The 13,421-nt window shown below is 46.1% G+C and overlaps 1 protein-coding gene across 1 annotated transcript in view; it reads left to right on the top strand.

The window, feature by feature from the left end:
- The first annotated feature begins 945 nt into the window (after window positions 1-945).
- The window catches only part of TPD52 (tumor protein D52), a 120,496-nt gene continuing 108,020 nt past the window's right edge, over window positions 946-13,421 (top strand). The window contains exon 1 of the mRNA XM_058832606.1: window positions 946-1,336. Coding sequence (XP_058688589.1) covers window positions 1,315-1,336 — 22 coding nt within the window. The 5' untranslated portion in view covers window positions 946-1,314. The remainder of the gene's footprint in view (window positions 1,337-13,421) is intronic.

Genomic DNA, 13,421 nt, shown 5'->3' with positions numbered 1-13,421 from the left:
GCCATGGAGGCCTTGCCGCTCATTCTGCACAAACATTGATATTTTCAAACAATCAAATCCATAGATGTCAAGGCCAGGGGTTTGAAAAGGGTGAAGCAAAGATCTAATTGGAGCTTAATATTCTTGGTAAGGCAGCCTGCCGGTCAAAGTGCATCATGAAAACTTCTCTGCACCTAATGATATTTTATTAGAAAGAGATGTGATTGCAGCTAGAACAGTTGGTTTTCTCTTCAGCTGCTGAAGTCTCTTTAAAGCAGCCACAACCACCAGCTTGCCTGGTGTAAATGCTAGTGAGTCTTGCAGGGCAATCTCTAAAGTGAGAATAAAATCACATTTAACTTCTCTAATACAGCAAATTTATGTGGGTGGATATATTTTGATAAACAAATAGAAAGAAGATTCCACAGCTGCACAAAGGTGCTGTGCTGTGTCGAGAGAAGGACAAAAGCTGGTGAAGGGTCTGGAGCACAAGCCACGTGAGGAATGGCTGAGGAAGCTGGGGTTGTTTAGCCTGGAGAAAGGGAGGCTCAGGGGGGATCTGATCACTTTCTACAACTACCTGAAAAGAGGTTGTAGCCAGGCGGAAAACTGCCTCTTGTCCAAGGCAATTAGCAACAGGGCAAGAGGGACAGTCTTAGGTTATGCTCGGGTGGTTTAGACTGGACATTAGGAAGAACTTTTTCTCTGAAAGCGGGATTACACGTGGGAAGAGGCTGCCCAGGGAGGTGGTGAAGTCACCGTCCCTGGAGGTGTTTAAGCAAAGATTGTATTTGGCACTTAGTGCTATGGTCTAGTTGACAAGCTGGTGTTTGGTCATAGGTTGGACTCGATGACCTCAGAGATCTTATCCAACCTAACTGATTCTGTGAACTGGATCTCTTCGGCGGTAGCTTCCTCCTGCCCGTCGCACCAGCTGCGGGCACCGGTTGGTTGTGCCGCTCCGCACCGAGCCGGTGCCACGCGGTGCCAGCCAGCACAAGCCGAGGTCCAGCAGCGCTGCAGAGCCGGACGCTGCCCGAGAGCCAGGATACAGCCGGCGAGGGTCTGACCGAGGGGCAGGCTCGGGCTCAGCTCACCTGTGCGTGCCATGTCGTGCCGTGCCGCGCTCACCTGCGGGGGGCGGGCGGTGCTCGCTCACCTGGGCGGGCCGCGCCGCTGAGTGACGGGCGGCGGCCCCGCCCCGCGGGCACGGGCGGTGCCTCGGCTGCCACCCAGGCGCCGGCGGGGGCGGGCGTCGAGCCGAGCCGAGCAGAGCCGAACCGGGGCAGCCGCGACGGGCACGGGGTCGGGCACCGGGACGGGCGCGGGGCCGCCATGGAGCCCCCGAGAGACCAAGGTAGGGCGGGGGTGGGCGCTGCCGCTGCGCCCCGGGCGGGTGGCGGCGCTGGCGCGGCGGGGACGGCGGTGGCTCTCGCAGCCCTTCGCTGCTCGGCTCGGACCTGCCCTGCCCTGCCCAGCCCAGCCCAGCCCTGCCGGGCCGGGCAGCGCTGCGGTCCGGGCCGGTGCGGAAGGGGCTGCCCGCGGCCTGGGCAAGGCTGCGCCGCCCGTCGGCTCGGGAAATGCGGAACCGGGGCCGGGCGGCGGAGCTCGGGGCGGCTGCCGGGGCCCCCAGCCGCGGATGCACCGGCAGCGCATCCCGGCCTTCCCGCGGCGCTTCGCGGGCAGAATAAACTTTCTACTTTCACCCTGCGGTAAAAGTAAAGCTCTTCCATTTTGCGAGTGTGCAACTCTTGATTGACCAACGCAGTTCGCAGGGTTTGTTCCCCTTTAATTCTTTCCAGCCCGGGGTTCCTCCACAGCCGGGAGCCCCGTTTGAGCAGCTGCCTCTCTGCCCCTGAGCGACAGCAGGGCTGGCGCCTTTGTGGCTCGGTGGTGCTTCACTGGTGTGCATTTTGCCTGGGAAGACTTATCTTGGCTGCCGTGGCTGCATCACACTTCCTAAAACTTCCTGGTTTATCGAAACCCAAAAACTTTGGAACTGCTTGCCTAAGTGAGTAGTTGGTGCCCTGATGAAAACTGACCTGAATGGAGGCAAAGCACGTTTTCTTGCTGTATAAGCTTATCCTACAGATGTGGGGTATTACATTTATCCAACCCATTCATGAATCAGTTGGAGCCTTTCATATGGTGTGGTACTGAACTACATGCCAGCTGCTTTCCTCTAGACGAGGCAGGGCAGGCTGGGATCACTAAGTTACCTGCAGTAAGCTGGCAGAGCTGCTTGGCCCAGCTCAGTGTCTGGGCCCTTGGGCTGATTTCATTCAGGGTTTTCCTGCTTGGCATGCTCGGGATGGCAGAAAGTGTGCACTTGTGGCGGCTGGGATGCTGGAGGTGCACAAGCTGCTGGGAATGTACCCCTTACTCTGCCACGGTCAAGCTCTGTGCTCTGCCAGGTGAGCTGGTCCGGGTGCCAGCCTCGACTTGCTCCCAATAAGTGTTTTGAGGATTGTGTAGTACACTTGTACAATTAACAATACCTTCTGAGTTTCTCTGTACTTAAAGAAAAAGTCAGGTTATCTCTGCGTGATCAGAAAGTAATCTGGTGAGGGGCTGAATCGCCTCAGGGAGGTTCCTTCAACCATTTTGAAGTCCTGTGTCAATCTTCAATATAAATTAAAAATAAACCAAATAAACAAAACCCAAAAAACAAATGCAAAAAAAGGAAAAAACAACAACCCCCAAGCCCTATTCTTGGGTACCTACAAACAGAACTGTGCCAGAAAATAGCACAACTGTCAGTTCATTCAGAATTTTAATTCCAGTTGCAGGAGCATTAAACCTGATTTCAACATGTGTCCCAAAGTTCTTGAGGCTCTCCTATAAAAAAGGCAAAGGTCCTTATTGCATCTTCAGGATCTAGAACAACATCTGATGGGAAAGGAGAGTAAAATAACGTGATTTTTTGAAAAACTTTAGTGACAGTCCTGACACTTACTAGAGGCTTATTTCGCTGTTGTACTCATTCGTGTTATAAATTGCTTCGTACAAATAAGGTATTGCACCTCAGGATGTTTATCAGAATAGTGTACCTAGTATGACGTAAGGGACTGTTACAGAGCATACATGGTGTAACACCTTCTTCCTCTGCCTTCTTTTTGGAGTAATTATGCTGTTTTCTCTTTGTGGTGAGGTGGAAATCTGCAAGTACAGTGGGAAAATCTAGACTAGTCAACACTCCTGTGCCAGTTACTTAAAGGCTTCTAATACCCTGTCAATTAGACTTCAAAGACCGCCTTTCTTGGCAAGCTGGAGTGCTTGCATTGGAAATTGCTTGATGATACAATATTATTACTCACTAGAGCCAACGTAGGTGGTTAAAGTTCAGACTGCCATGTCTTGTCTCTGGGTCCAGCTTAAACATTCTGGATTGCCTCTTCTAACCAGAAATTAATTTGTTTAAAATTGTAAGTCAGAGGTTGCACGCTTTGTTGTTACGGTGACAGCTTTCCCAGATAGCAGTAGTTAGGAGGTAGGAAGAAAATCTAGGTTATGGTTAAGACTGCAGCCAGACTAAACAAGGCTAACACTCCAGGTATAGGATGTGCTTAAGTATCTCCTCTCTCTTGAGCAGTCAGGTTTGGTAGCAGTGCTTAAAAAGTTGTTCCTAGCCTACCACCAGCAGCATCAGAATCACTGAGCAACTTCTCACTTGAAATGTCTTTGTTTTCAGTGAAGGGATACTTGGACTGGCTGCATGGCTCAGTGTGATTCGTGATGTACTCCAACAGCTCTGGAAACCGGGCTCCAAGCACTCAGAGCCTCTTGCTCTGTGATTACAGCCACCAAAGCAGTAGTGTCAGCTCAAGCAAAATGGATGTAATATTATCATGAGATGAAGAGTCCCTTATTCTGTTACTTTGCTTTAACTTGTCATGAACAAAAATCTTATTCACTGTATGGACTTAGTTGCTGAATAGATTAATAACTGCAGTTGTGCTTTCACAAAGGTGCTGCTGTCCACTCTTCCTCCCTACTCCCCTCACAAAAAAGCCTCCAAAAACAACCAAACTACAACCACACCTAATTTTGCTTGCAAAAAGTCTCTTTCTGACTTGGCACTGTTACTGTTAGTGCTGGTACAGTTTACCAGTGGAAAAATAAGGATGAAGCTACAGTGGAAGGAGTGTTCTGAATGAGGAGATTGTGCACTGAGCAGTCTCACAAGCACATGCACCACAGCACAGTTATCTGTAATGATCCATCTTCAATGTTGTGTTCAGGGGTTCCTCTTATGCTTCGGCAACACTTCATTTATGTAACCTGCTGTCTTTCAAAATCTAAGGCTTTTGTGGTACTTAAAGGAGTCCCAAAACACTACATGTGATTTCTTGAGAGGCTATGTAAGCCTTTCTTTTCCTGAAGCCTTGACTTGCACTTTTGGAGCTGACAGAATGGACTTAAATATTTCAATGCTTTAATATTTATTTTTTTGTGCCAAAAGAACTTGTTGCTGTTGTTGCTAGTAGGACAAGATTTCCCCCATTGTCCCATTGGACAAAGCTGCACCTTTTCCTACTGCTTTATTTGTTTTCTTATCACTTCATACTTGCAGTACTGCAGGTACAATTTATTTATTTTTTTCACTTAATGTGCAATTTTGAAGTCAAACACTTGTAAGTAAATACAAGTGGACAGTTGCTGGAACTGCAAGGGAAGAGTGATTTCACTGAGCTGTCTGTAACAGTGACTTGAAGATGATAGCAATATCAGAAGACTTAGATGAGTATGTGCCTTGAACAGCACCAAGCTTTCATTTCTTTTGCATCAAAAACTGTATTGGTGGGGAAAATCTTGTTCTGACTCAGGCTGAGGGTTCTAACTTGGTGGGTTGGCATTAGATAGTTATTTGATGTCATTGCTGACCTCCTCTCTCAGGCAGTGCATGAATGAGGTACAGAAATGTGGGGGATCACTGTGCTGTGTTGGAGGGATGCTGGAGCAGCTGATGCACAGCTGTTGCGTGGGCAGCTGGAGGCTGGAGCAGTGTCAGCTGTTCCTGCCTTCTGCAATGCTTGAGCATTGAAGGGTAACTTGAACTCTTCATTCATACTCACACCCACTTCAGTAGTATATGGAGTAGGGGGCCAGCCCAGTGCTCCAACTGTGGAAAGAATCTGTTGACTGTGGTATGCGTGAAACTTTTTCCCTGTTCCCTGCGATGAATGCTGTCCCAAGCAGTCAATACAGTCCTTCACCCAGGCAGAGTAAGGTCTACTCTCAGACCTTTTGGTGCAGGGAAAACTTAGCTAAGGATCTGTGTCCTTTGATCCTCCAATGAAGCCAAACTGTAATTGCTCAGGGCTTTTAAAATGCAACAAGAAACTGATGCAATTCCTTTTTGTTCCAGTTTCCCACACTTTGAAGCAGTGCACAGGTTCTCTCTTTCTCCCACTGTGAATGCCCACCAAAGCAATGGGAGGTCTTGGAGGCTCAGGCTGACATTTCTGGGCTAATATAAAGCACTGCAACTTGGCTTTGGTTTAAGAATGTACTGGTGGAGGCTGCACAAGCTCCTTGCTCTGCTTGGTCTGGATGCTTCGTGAGTAAAGTGGGAACAGCTGGTTTTCATGGCTGAAAGTTGGTTGCCATATGTTAACACCTCTCCTGGCCTGGGTACGAGTGCTGTTGAGCTGCTATGAACTGTGCCTGGAGCTACAGAGCACAGCCCCTTCCATCTGCAGGGGCTGTCAGTTACCACATACTGTACTACTCTGCCTTGGGAATGTTATCTTTATTCATTTTTATGTCATTCGTATCTCTATTCATGCTCCTGTCTATCTTGTATATACATTTTTCCCCCTTGTCTTCTACAGCCGCTGCATACAGCACTCTTTGACTAACAACTTCTGTTTTGTGAGCTGATGTCAGATGTCAGTATAGTCCGAGGAGGAGCTGGGTGATAAAGGAAGTGGGTGTTGGGGCTTCTGATGCTTTCTGCCATGCACTGACCCTGCTGGGTAAGGACATCCCAAAATCTGCTTTTGCTGACCTGAGTGTTGTAAAAGCTGGGAAGGCTTTGTCCTCTTTCTTCACAACTGTTTGCTCCTTTAACAGGAAGATGTCCTGGCAGCTTTTATTGGCAGTAAGTCCCTCAGCCAGTACAGAGAATTCTTGCAGGAAAACAAGGAACTAGATTTGCCATGAAAAATCAGTGAGTTGTTTGTGGATTGCTGATTCCTGAGGGTGCTGGACATTGCTGCAGGTAAGGGAGGATATGTGCTGTATCTCTTCAAAAAGTGATGTTTCCATGGCAGCAGATACAGTGCAGGGAGTGTTCTTGAAAGCAAATATTTCTTGACCAATTTTCAAAACAAAATAACCCAAACTCCTTCTTCTTAATTTAATAGGAGAGAACAGCAGTATTGTTTCCTGAGCCCTGTGCAGCAGGCACTGATGGGTGTGTGGTTGTTGTGCTTTTATGAGATGCTTGCTTCCAGGTAGAAGAATTACGATCCCACTGTTGCCTCCACTAGAGTCTTCGTAATAATATGGGCAATTCTGATTTGAGATTTGCTATATGGAGGAAGGGAGGTGTTTACCCTTGTTCTTTTAATATCATGCAATGAGTAAGCAGAAAAATGTCAAACAAAGGGTGACTGAAAGGGAAAGCAAGCATTAAGTGAGATTAAGCACTAAATTGAAATGCTCTTGTTCAGCCAACACTGTCAGTCTGTGTCAGCTTACATGTAAGTCTCCAGAGGGACAGCTTTCTCTCCTGTTAAAGGTGGAGAGTATCTCCAAAATTGCTCATATTTGGGTGTGTTCGCCAGTGATTGGGAACTGTCACTCAAAAACCTTGTATTGGAGGACAGGCTTTCTGCTGCAAGCCGTCTCTTTTGAAAAGGGCTGCAGTAACAGACCAGCTACCCAGAACTTTCTAATCTGGATCTCTCCTGAAGGTTCAGTGTCAATTCTGTCATTTCCTCTTGCTTGTCTTCCTCCTTTGCCTCTGGTTAAGGGAGCAGAAATGAAAGAATATACAGCTGTGTGTTGGCTTTGGCCGTTTGGCAGGGTGATACCATGAGTCAGGCTAACTGGTCTGGAGTACCCTTGCCCTGCTATGAAAACACTTATTTCTGGCAGAGCCGTAGATGTCTGTGTGGATTTTCTGCCAGTGCAAGTACAAGTGGTGGCAGTCAGCTGCAGGAGTCTGCAGCCACTAGTCCCTGGGTGGGGTAGGGGGAGCAGCATGGCTCTGGCTGCCAGTAAATGCTGGTGTGTGGAAAAATGCTCATTGTACTGTTACTTGCTCCTGAGCAGAAAGGGGTGGACTGATGGTATCTAGAGAGAAACCAGCACTACTGCTATGGTGTGAATGCTGTGGCTGAAAGAGGCAGTCTTCCTGTTTTGCAAGCTGATGTCTCTGTTCTAGAGTGTGAGAACAGAGCAGTAAGTGACCTTGGATGCTGACTGACAGTGGAGTGGCCCAGCAAATGCTGCCTTGGCCAAGCCAAGGGATGTTCCCTTTTTTGCAGAACTGAGGTATATAGGAACTGCTGTGTGCTGTGACACATGTAGTTTGGAGTGACAGGCTTCTGAACTGCCCCTCCCCTGCTTGTAGCCTCCCAGCAGAACAACAAATGTGTGTTGTGCTTAAAAACTTTATAGGAAAAGAGGAAGCACACTTCGTGTGTACATGGGAAGAAAACCTGTTTATTGTTAGTGTAATTTAAATCTTAACAATCTAATTCAAGAATTTGTTTAGACAAAGACTATTATGCAGATGAAATCTTTGTAATAATAAAGCTAACATACATACTTAGTTTCTGCACCTTTTTCTCGGTGGTTTACTCATCCTTCCCCTGGCTTCTGAGGCTGGTAGTATCATTTTGATAATGGCAGGGGTATTAGAGCAAGTTGTCATATTGTGACTCCTTTTCTGAGAGGAATAGGATGGTGGTGGTTTCTTCCTCACTGTAGGATCCACTGGAATTGTTCTGTTTGCTTTATAAACATTTGCTGTTTCTTTCATGGCTTTGCAAGCTCCATGTTTCATCCAAATCTATTATATAAAGTGCCTTTTATATTTGCTAGATATTGTTCCTTTGCTCTCTGTTATCTCTAAAATAGTTTTGTCCAGCTGCACATCTCCACTGGTGACTGATGACTTTCTTATAGCCATGGTATCTCCAGTGTCACCCCTGGGCTCTCTTACTTGTACTGTGCCTGTATTCTCACATTCTGTGTCTCTACTCTGAGACACACCAAGTAAAACAAAGCTGCAGGCAAATTAAGGAGGGTAGAGGCAGAGCGAGCCTGACAAGTCTCTAGTCCTGGGGACTTGCAAGCTTGCCCTGAAGCTTATGTCCTGTCACTAGCAATGGCAGTGTTGTACTGTGGAGTAACAGAGGCTGGGGAGCATCTGCAGCTTGCTGGGGGTGGTGGGTTAGGCAAGCAGAGGCAGAACAGCAGATATTTTTCCTGTTTTGCTTTCCCTTGTCTAGCAGCTAGAGGGAAATGGAACCTCCAGAAAGAGATGAAAAGATGTGCAAAGGGAGGCTGGAGTTGGTGTTTTCAGACAGGTGCTCCTCCTGTATTTTTCTAGGACTGGAGCCCATGTGTGGCAGTGATGTTAGTTCATGAGAAAAACCTCAAAAAGTTTGAAAACAAAGCTTTGTAAGTAATATTTTTTTAACTGCTCCTTAGCCTGGCAAAGCTGGCCAAAGTGTTTCAGTTGTGAGCATTGGGGATGTTGCTTGTGTCTGTTTTGCATTGTTTACTTTTTGCCTAAAGTATTTAAATTAAACTACAGCAGGGATCCCAAGATGAGCAAGAAATGATCCTACTCATCTCTCTTTGTCTGTTCTCTGCCTGAATGTGTATCACATCATAACATCAGAAAGTCTTGATTAATTTGATCAGGACAGCAGAATTTGAAGGAAACTCCCCTTATGCTTCTACTCGAGTCATCTCTGATGTTCATTGCAGTGTTCTACAGCAATCCAGTCCCTGGGAATAATATATAGTAGTGGACATTTGCAGCTGCTGCCAGGACAGGCTGCCTTTGAAGAAGGCCATTTCACTGAATTGGCATCTTCTGATACACTAGTCCCTGCAGGAGTACATCAGAGTCTTGATGTGTCCCTTGCTTTTCCTCACATGTTCTCAGGAATGGAGCTACACAAGGACTTGTCTATAAGCATCTTTAAAGAAGCTGTCCTTTAAGTAGAAACCAGTACTTCCTACTCAAAAGAAGGGTTGGGGTTATGAAATGGGCACAGCTCCCACTGGCTGGACTACACCTTCAGTGTTTATATTGTTATGCAGAAGAGAAATCCCTTCAGCACATCTCAAAAGTGTTTTGCCTGCACCTGAGGAGTCTTGAGAAGCAGGCTGAAGGCAGACCAGAAAGCCCCCAGATCAATCATTGTTTTTAACCTGCTGACTGCTCAGAGTGCTTTGATTCCTGCTGGCATACATTAGTTCTGTGCCTGCCCACACACAGGCCTCGGTGTGTGTGAGTGGATCACACAGCACTGTGCAGGCTGTTTCCATAGCACCAAAAAAAATCTGCGCCAGGCAGTCCCTGAAGGGGCTTTGCTGAGCAGCTGACGTACATTCAGGGATGAAGAGCATCAGAAGTAGTACCAGCCTAGGCATGGAGTGGGAATAGAGCCTGATTTAAATATTGACTTTCCTTTTGCCAGATGTCACTGTCTTGGCAGAAGGAAAACAGGCTGTTTTACTGCAGTGTGCTTTGCTTGGAACTGTGAGCTCTTAAAAGTACCATTCATGCTCTGTTTAGTCTTCTCAGCAGGCTACTTGCAAGTGTTGTGCTCCAAAACTGCTTTTTTTTCTTTTACAGGGAGCTTGTTCTTGAGTAAAAGAAAAGACCTGAAATCATGTCTTTCTCTTAAGGATTGCTTTGGTGCCTGCATGGCAGGTATATTTTACCTTCTTGTGCTCTGAGTTGTGACAAGCCTTTTTGTCTGTTGCCTGGGCAAACTCTAGAGGTGCTGTGCAGCTCTGGTATCCCAAATATGTCAGGTACGGGCCCTCAAGAAAGGGATGGGTCCACCTGCTGTGTTCAGATGGACACTGTCTCAGAGAGACACTGAGAGACTGCTGTGCTTGAAGGAACAGGGAACAGAATTTCTTGCAGAGGACCCCAAAGGGATGTCTGGATATCTGAAGAAGGTCACAAGCCCAGCTTGCCATTGTCTGAAATGGCAAACTCGTGTTCTGCTGCTGTTTGCCAAGCAGGTGTTCAACCCTGATCTTGTTGAACAAGACTGAGCACACTGTGGCTCTGGCTTCCTACTTCTTCCAGGGCTCAAGCCATGGCTGGATCCCTATCTTTTTCCACCAGCTCTTGGTCCAGGGTGTGTGGGGACCTCAGCCCCAAGCTTAGGCTGGGGGACACATCCCAAACCCAGATTAGGATGTGTTGGGGGGATCCTGTGTGTCATAGAGGTTGTTGTTTATGTAGTTTAACTGCCAAAAACTCTACTGCACTTCTATCTGTGTGCTGCTGTCATATGATTTAAGTAATTTGGTAGGAGGGGAAGACACTGAAACATTATTTTCTCCAATAAAGCAGTCCTTAATCCAGTAAAGATGTGTTTTAGACACACACTCTAAACTTCCTTGCCTGAAAACTGATGAAAGACTAAACAACTGCTGCTACCATTTAAATAACTGTTTATATCAATCAGTCTTAAATACTAGCCTTCTCTAAAACACATTTGAATTTCTTGGTGCACTTCCAGTAAATGCTGAGACACCTGTCTGTACTTTGTGAACTGCTGCTTGAGCTTTGTATATCTCATTAACACTTAGCAGAACACATAGCAGAACTAGTGTGGACACTAAGTAGGCAGTAGTACACTTCTTCAGAAAAGTAAAATGCAGTGGCTGACTATCTCTTTTTGAATATGGTCTTGATTTTTAGGTGCAAACAAATCCTGCTTTCCTGCCCTTCAGGTTAATCTTTAAATACTCAGTCAACTTAGTTTTTGACTTTCTGGAGGAATCTCTGATTATTGTAGGGGGAAGAATTCTGTTTTGGACTGCAGTGTCTCCAACAGTTGACTTTTTCCAAAGAAATCAGTGTGCTGCAAATGCATTTTTGATTATTCAGTTCCAGCAACCAGTGCTGACATTTAATATAAACTTGTTTAATTATGTTTAATATCAAAGGAGGAAAAAGCCAGCAGCTTACCAGGCATGTAACAAGTGTCAGAGAGGTGCTGCATGTATTGCAGGACATGGCCACTGTGTGCTAGGCTGCACTAACTGCCCATTGTTGTTTGGACAACAGACAGAGCACTTCTGTAAAGAAGTAGGAGTTTTATGGTTTTGCTGGTGTATGGATGAGGATCCTTCAGGTTCAAATGTGGTTTTGAGGACTTGGTTTTAACAGTCCAGCAATCCTGCAGGGAAGGCAGTTGGTGCTCTCAGAGCACAGCTGGAATGGTAGGTGAGCCTTCTGCCTAATGCTCCCCTTTGGGTGCGTTGCTTAAAACACCAACTTCTGAGCTGCAAGTTGTTCACACTCTTAAGTGTGTAATTTGTTCCCATAAATTATTCCGGGTTAAGGCAACCTGCAGTATCAGTACAGGCTGGGGAATGAAGGGAATGAGAGCAGCCCTGCAGAGAGGGACTTAGGCTGGTGCTGGTGTATGAAAAGCTGGACATGAGTCAACAGTGTGCACTTGCAGCCCAGAAAGCCATGACACATCCTGGGCCTCATCAAAAGCAGCAGTGGCCATCTGGTCAAGGGAGGTGATTCTGCCCCTCTTCTTGGATCTCATGAGATCCCACCTGGAGTATTGTGTCCAGTTCTGTGATCCCCTAGAACAGGAAATACTTGGACGTATTGAAGCAGGTTCAAAAGAGGGCCATGAAAATCATTGGAGGGATGGAACACCTATTGTATGAAGAAAGGCTGAGAGACATGAGCTTGTTATGCCTGAAGAAGGCTCCAGGGAAATCTTATTGCAGCCTTTCAGTAGTTAAAGGAGGCTTATGGGAAAGAGAGTGACAGACTTTTTAGCAGCACCTGTTGTGACAGGACAAAGGGTAATGCTTTTAAGCTGAAGGAGGGTAGCTTCAGACTAGATATAGCGAAACTTTTTACGATGAGGGTGGTGAATCACTGGTGCAGGTTGCCCAGACAGGTGGTGGATGCTTGATTCCTCAAAATTATTGGAGGTTTTTTGGTGGCCACTGGACTTTGAAAGGTCCAGTGGAAACACTGGACAGGGCTCTGAGCAACCTGATCTAGTTTAAAATGTCCCTGGCAGGGGAACCGGATCTCCCTTCCGACCCAAACCATTCTATGGTAAAACACAGATACTGACCAAGTCTTTAAGTGGGAAACTTATGCCACCCTTAAAGGTATTTGGGGCATCCTGCTTTGCTACCTTTGTGTGTGAATTGCAGATGAACATGAGTACTATGGTTCATGAGCAGCGGTGAGCAGGGAGAATTAGTTTCTGCACATTTCTGAACAGTAGCAAGTGAAACCTGTTGGAGTTGATGCTTTGAAGCTGAGTAGTTTCGATTGGCTTCTGTGCCTGTCACTGGGCAGGTTTTTTAGCATGACAGATTTTTGGAGATTGTATAAGAAGGAAAAAAACTTGAGTGTCAATGGAATCAGCAGTGATGTATCGAGTATTTCAGTACTCAGGATAGAGATGAAAAGGTGAGGAAATGTTTTTGGGGTAAATGGCAAAAGGGAGAGCTTTGCTGCAGTGAATGTACAGACTTCTTTAATGCTGTTTTAGCACACTGATATGTAAAGTCTTTAGTGTGCTTCTGTTTCTTATATACAGTTCAAGACCAAACTTTACCTTGGCAAATCCCAGAAACATACTTCTCTCCCATCCCCAATGAGTATTTTCCTATTCAAAAGCAAAAAGTGAAAACATGAGAAGAGGGATACAAAAGTCAAAGCAAGACCTCTGTGTTTTGTCAAGAGGAGCTAAGAAGACTTTAATATTTTTAGAAGGGAAAATAATAAATTAAGGATAGAGCAAGTGTCAAGTAAAATAACTTCTCTAGTCTTCCTGTTCCAAGGTAGTATTACTGGAGAGGCCTTGTTTGCCCTTCATGCAAGGTGGTGCCAGCAGCATTTCTGAGGGATGTGATGGCTTCTTAGTAATAATGCTGTATCATGGCTCCCTGCTACAGGGCACACTTGTAGATTGACAACTGAGGATTAGCAATATGCAATGCAGTGTTTCAACTTCCACTTCTTCAATATCCTGGTCAAGTTTTTACCAGAATGAAAAATGGTGGATTGCATTATTCATAGCTGTTTAAGGTCTGAGTTATTCTGGGTGGTTTTTTGTGCTGATGGCCAAGCTGTGATGTGCCAAACCTGATGTAACAATAAGCTGCATACAAGTTAGAGCAGTCCTTAACCATAAAGTTTGGAAGGTTTACCTGATTAATCTGTTAAACCCAATGGACCCCTT

Source organism: Poecile atricapillus, chromosome 2, assembly GCF_030490865.1.
Source record: "Poecile atricapillus isolate bPoeAtr1 chromosome 2, bPoeAtr1.hap1, whole genome shotgun sequence".
NCBI classification, from domain to species: domain Eukaryota; kingdom Metazoa; phylum Chordata; class Aves; order Passeriformes; family Paridae; genus Poecile; species Poecile atricapillus.
This window is presented reverse-complemented; position numbering and strand designations above follow the sequence as displayed.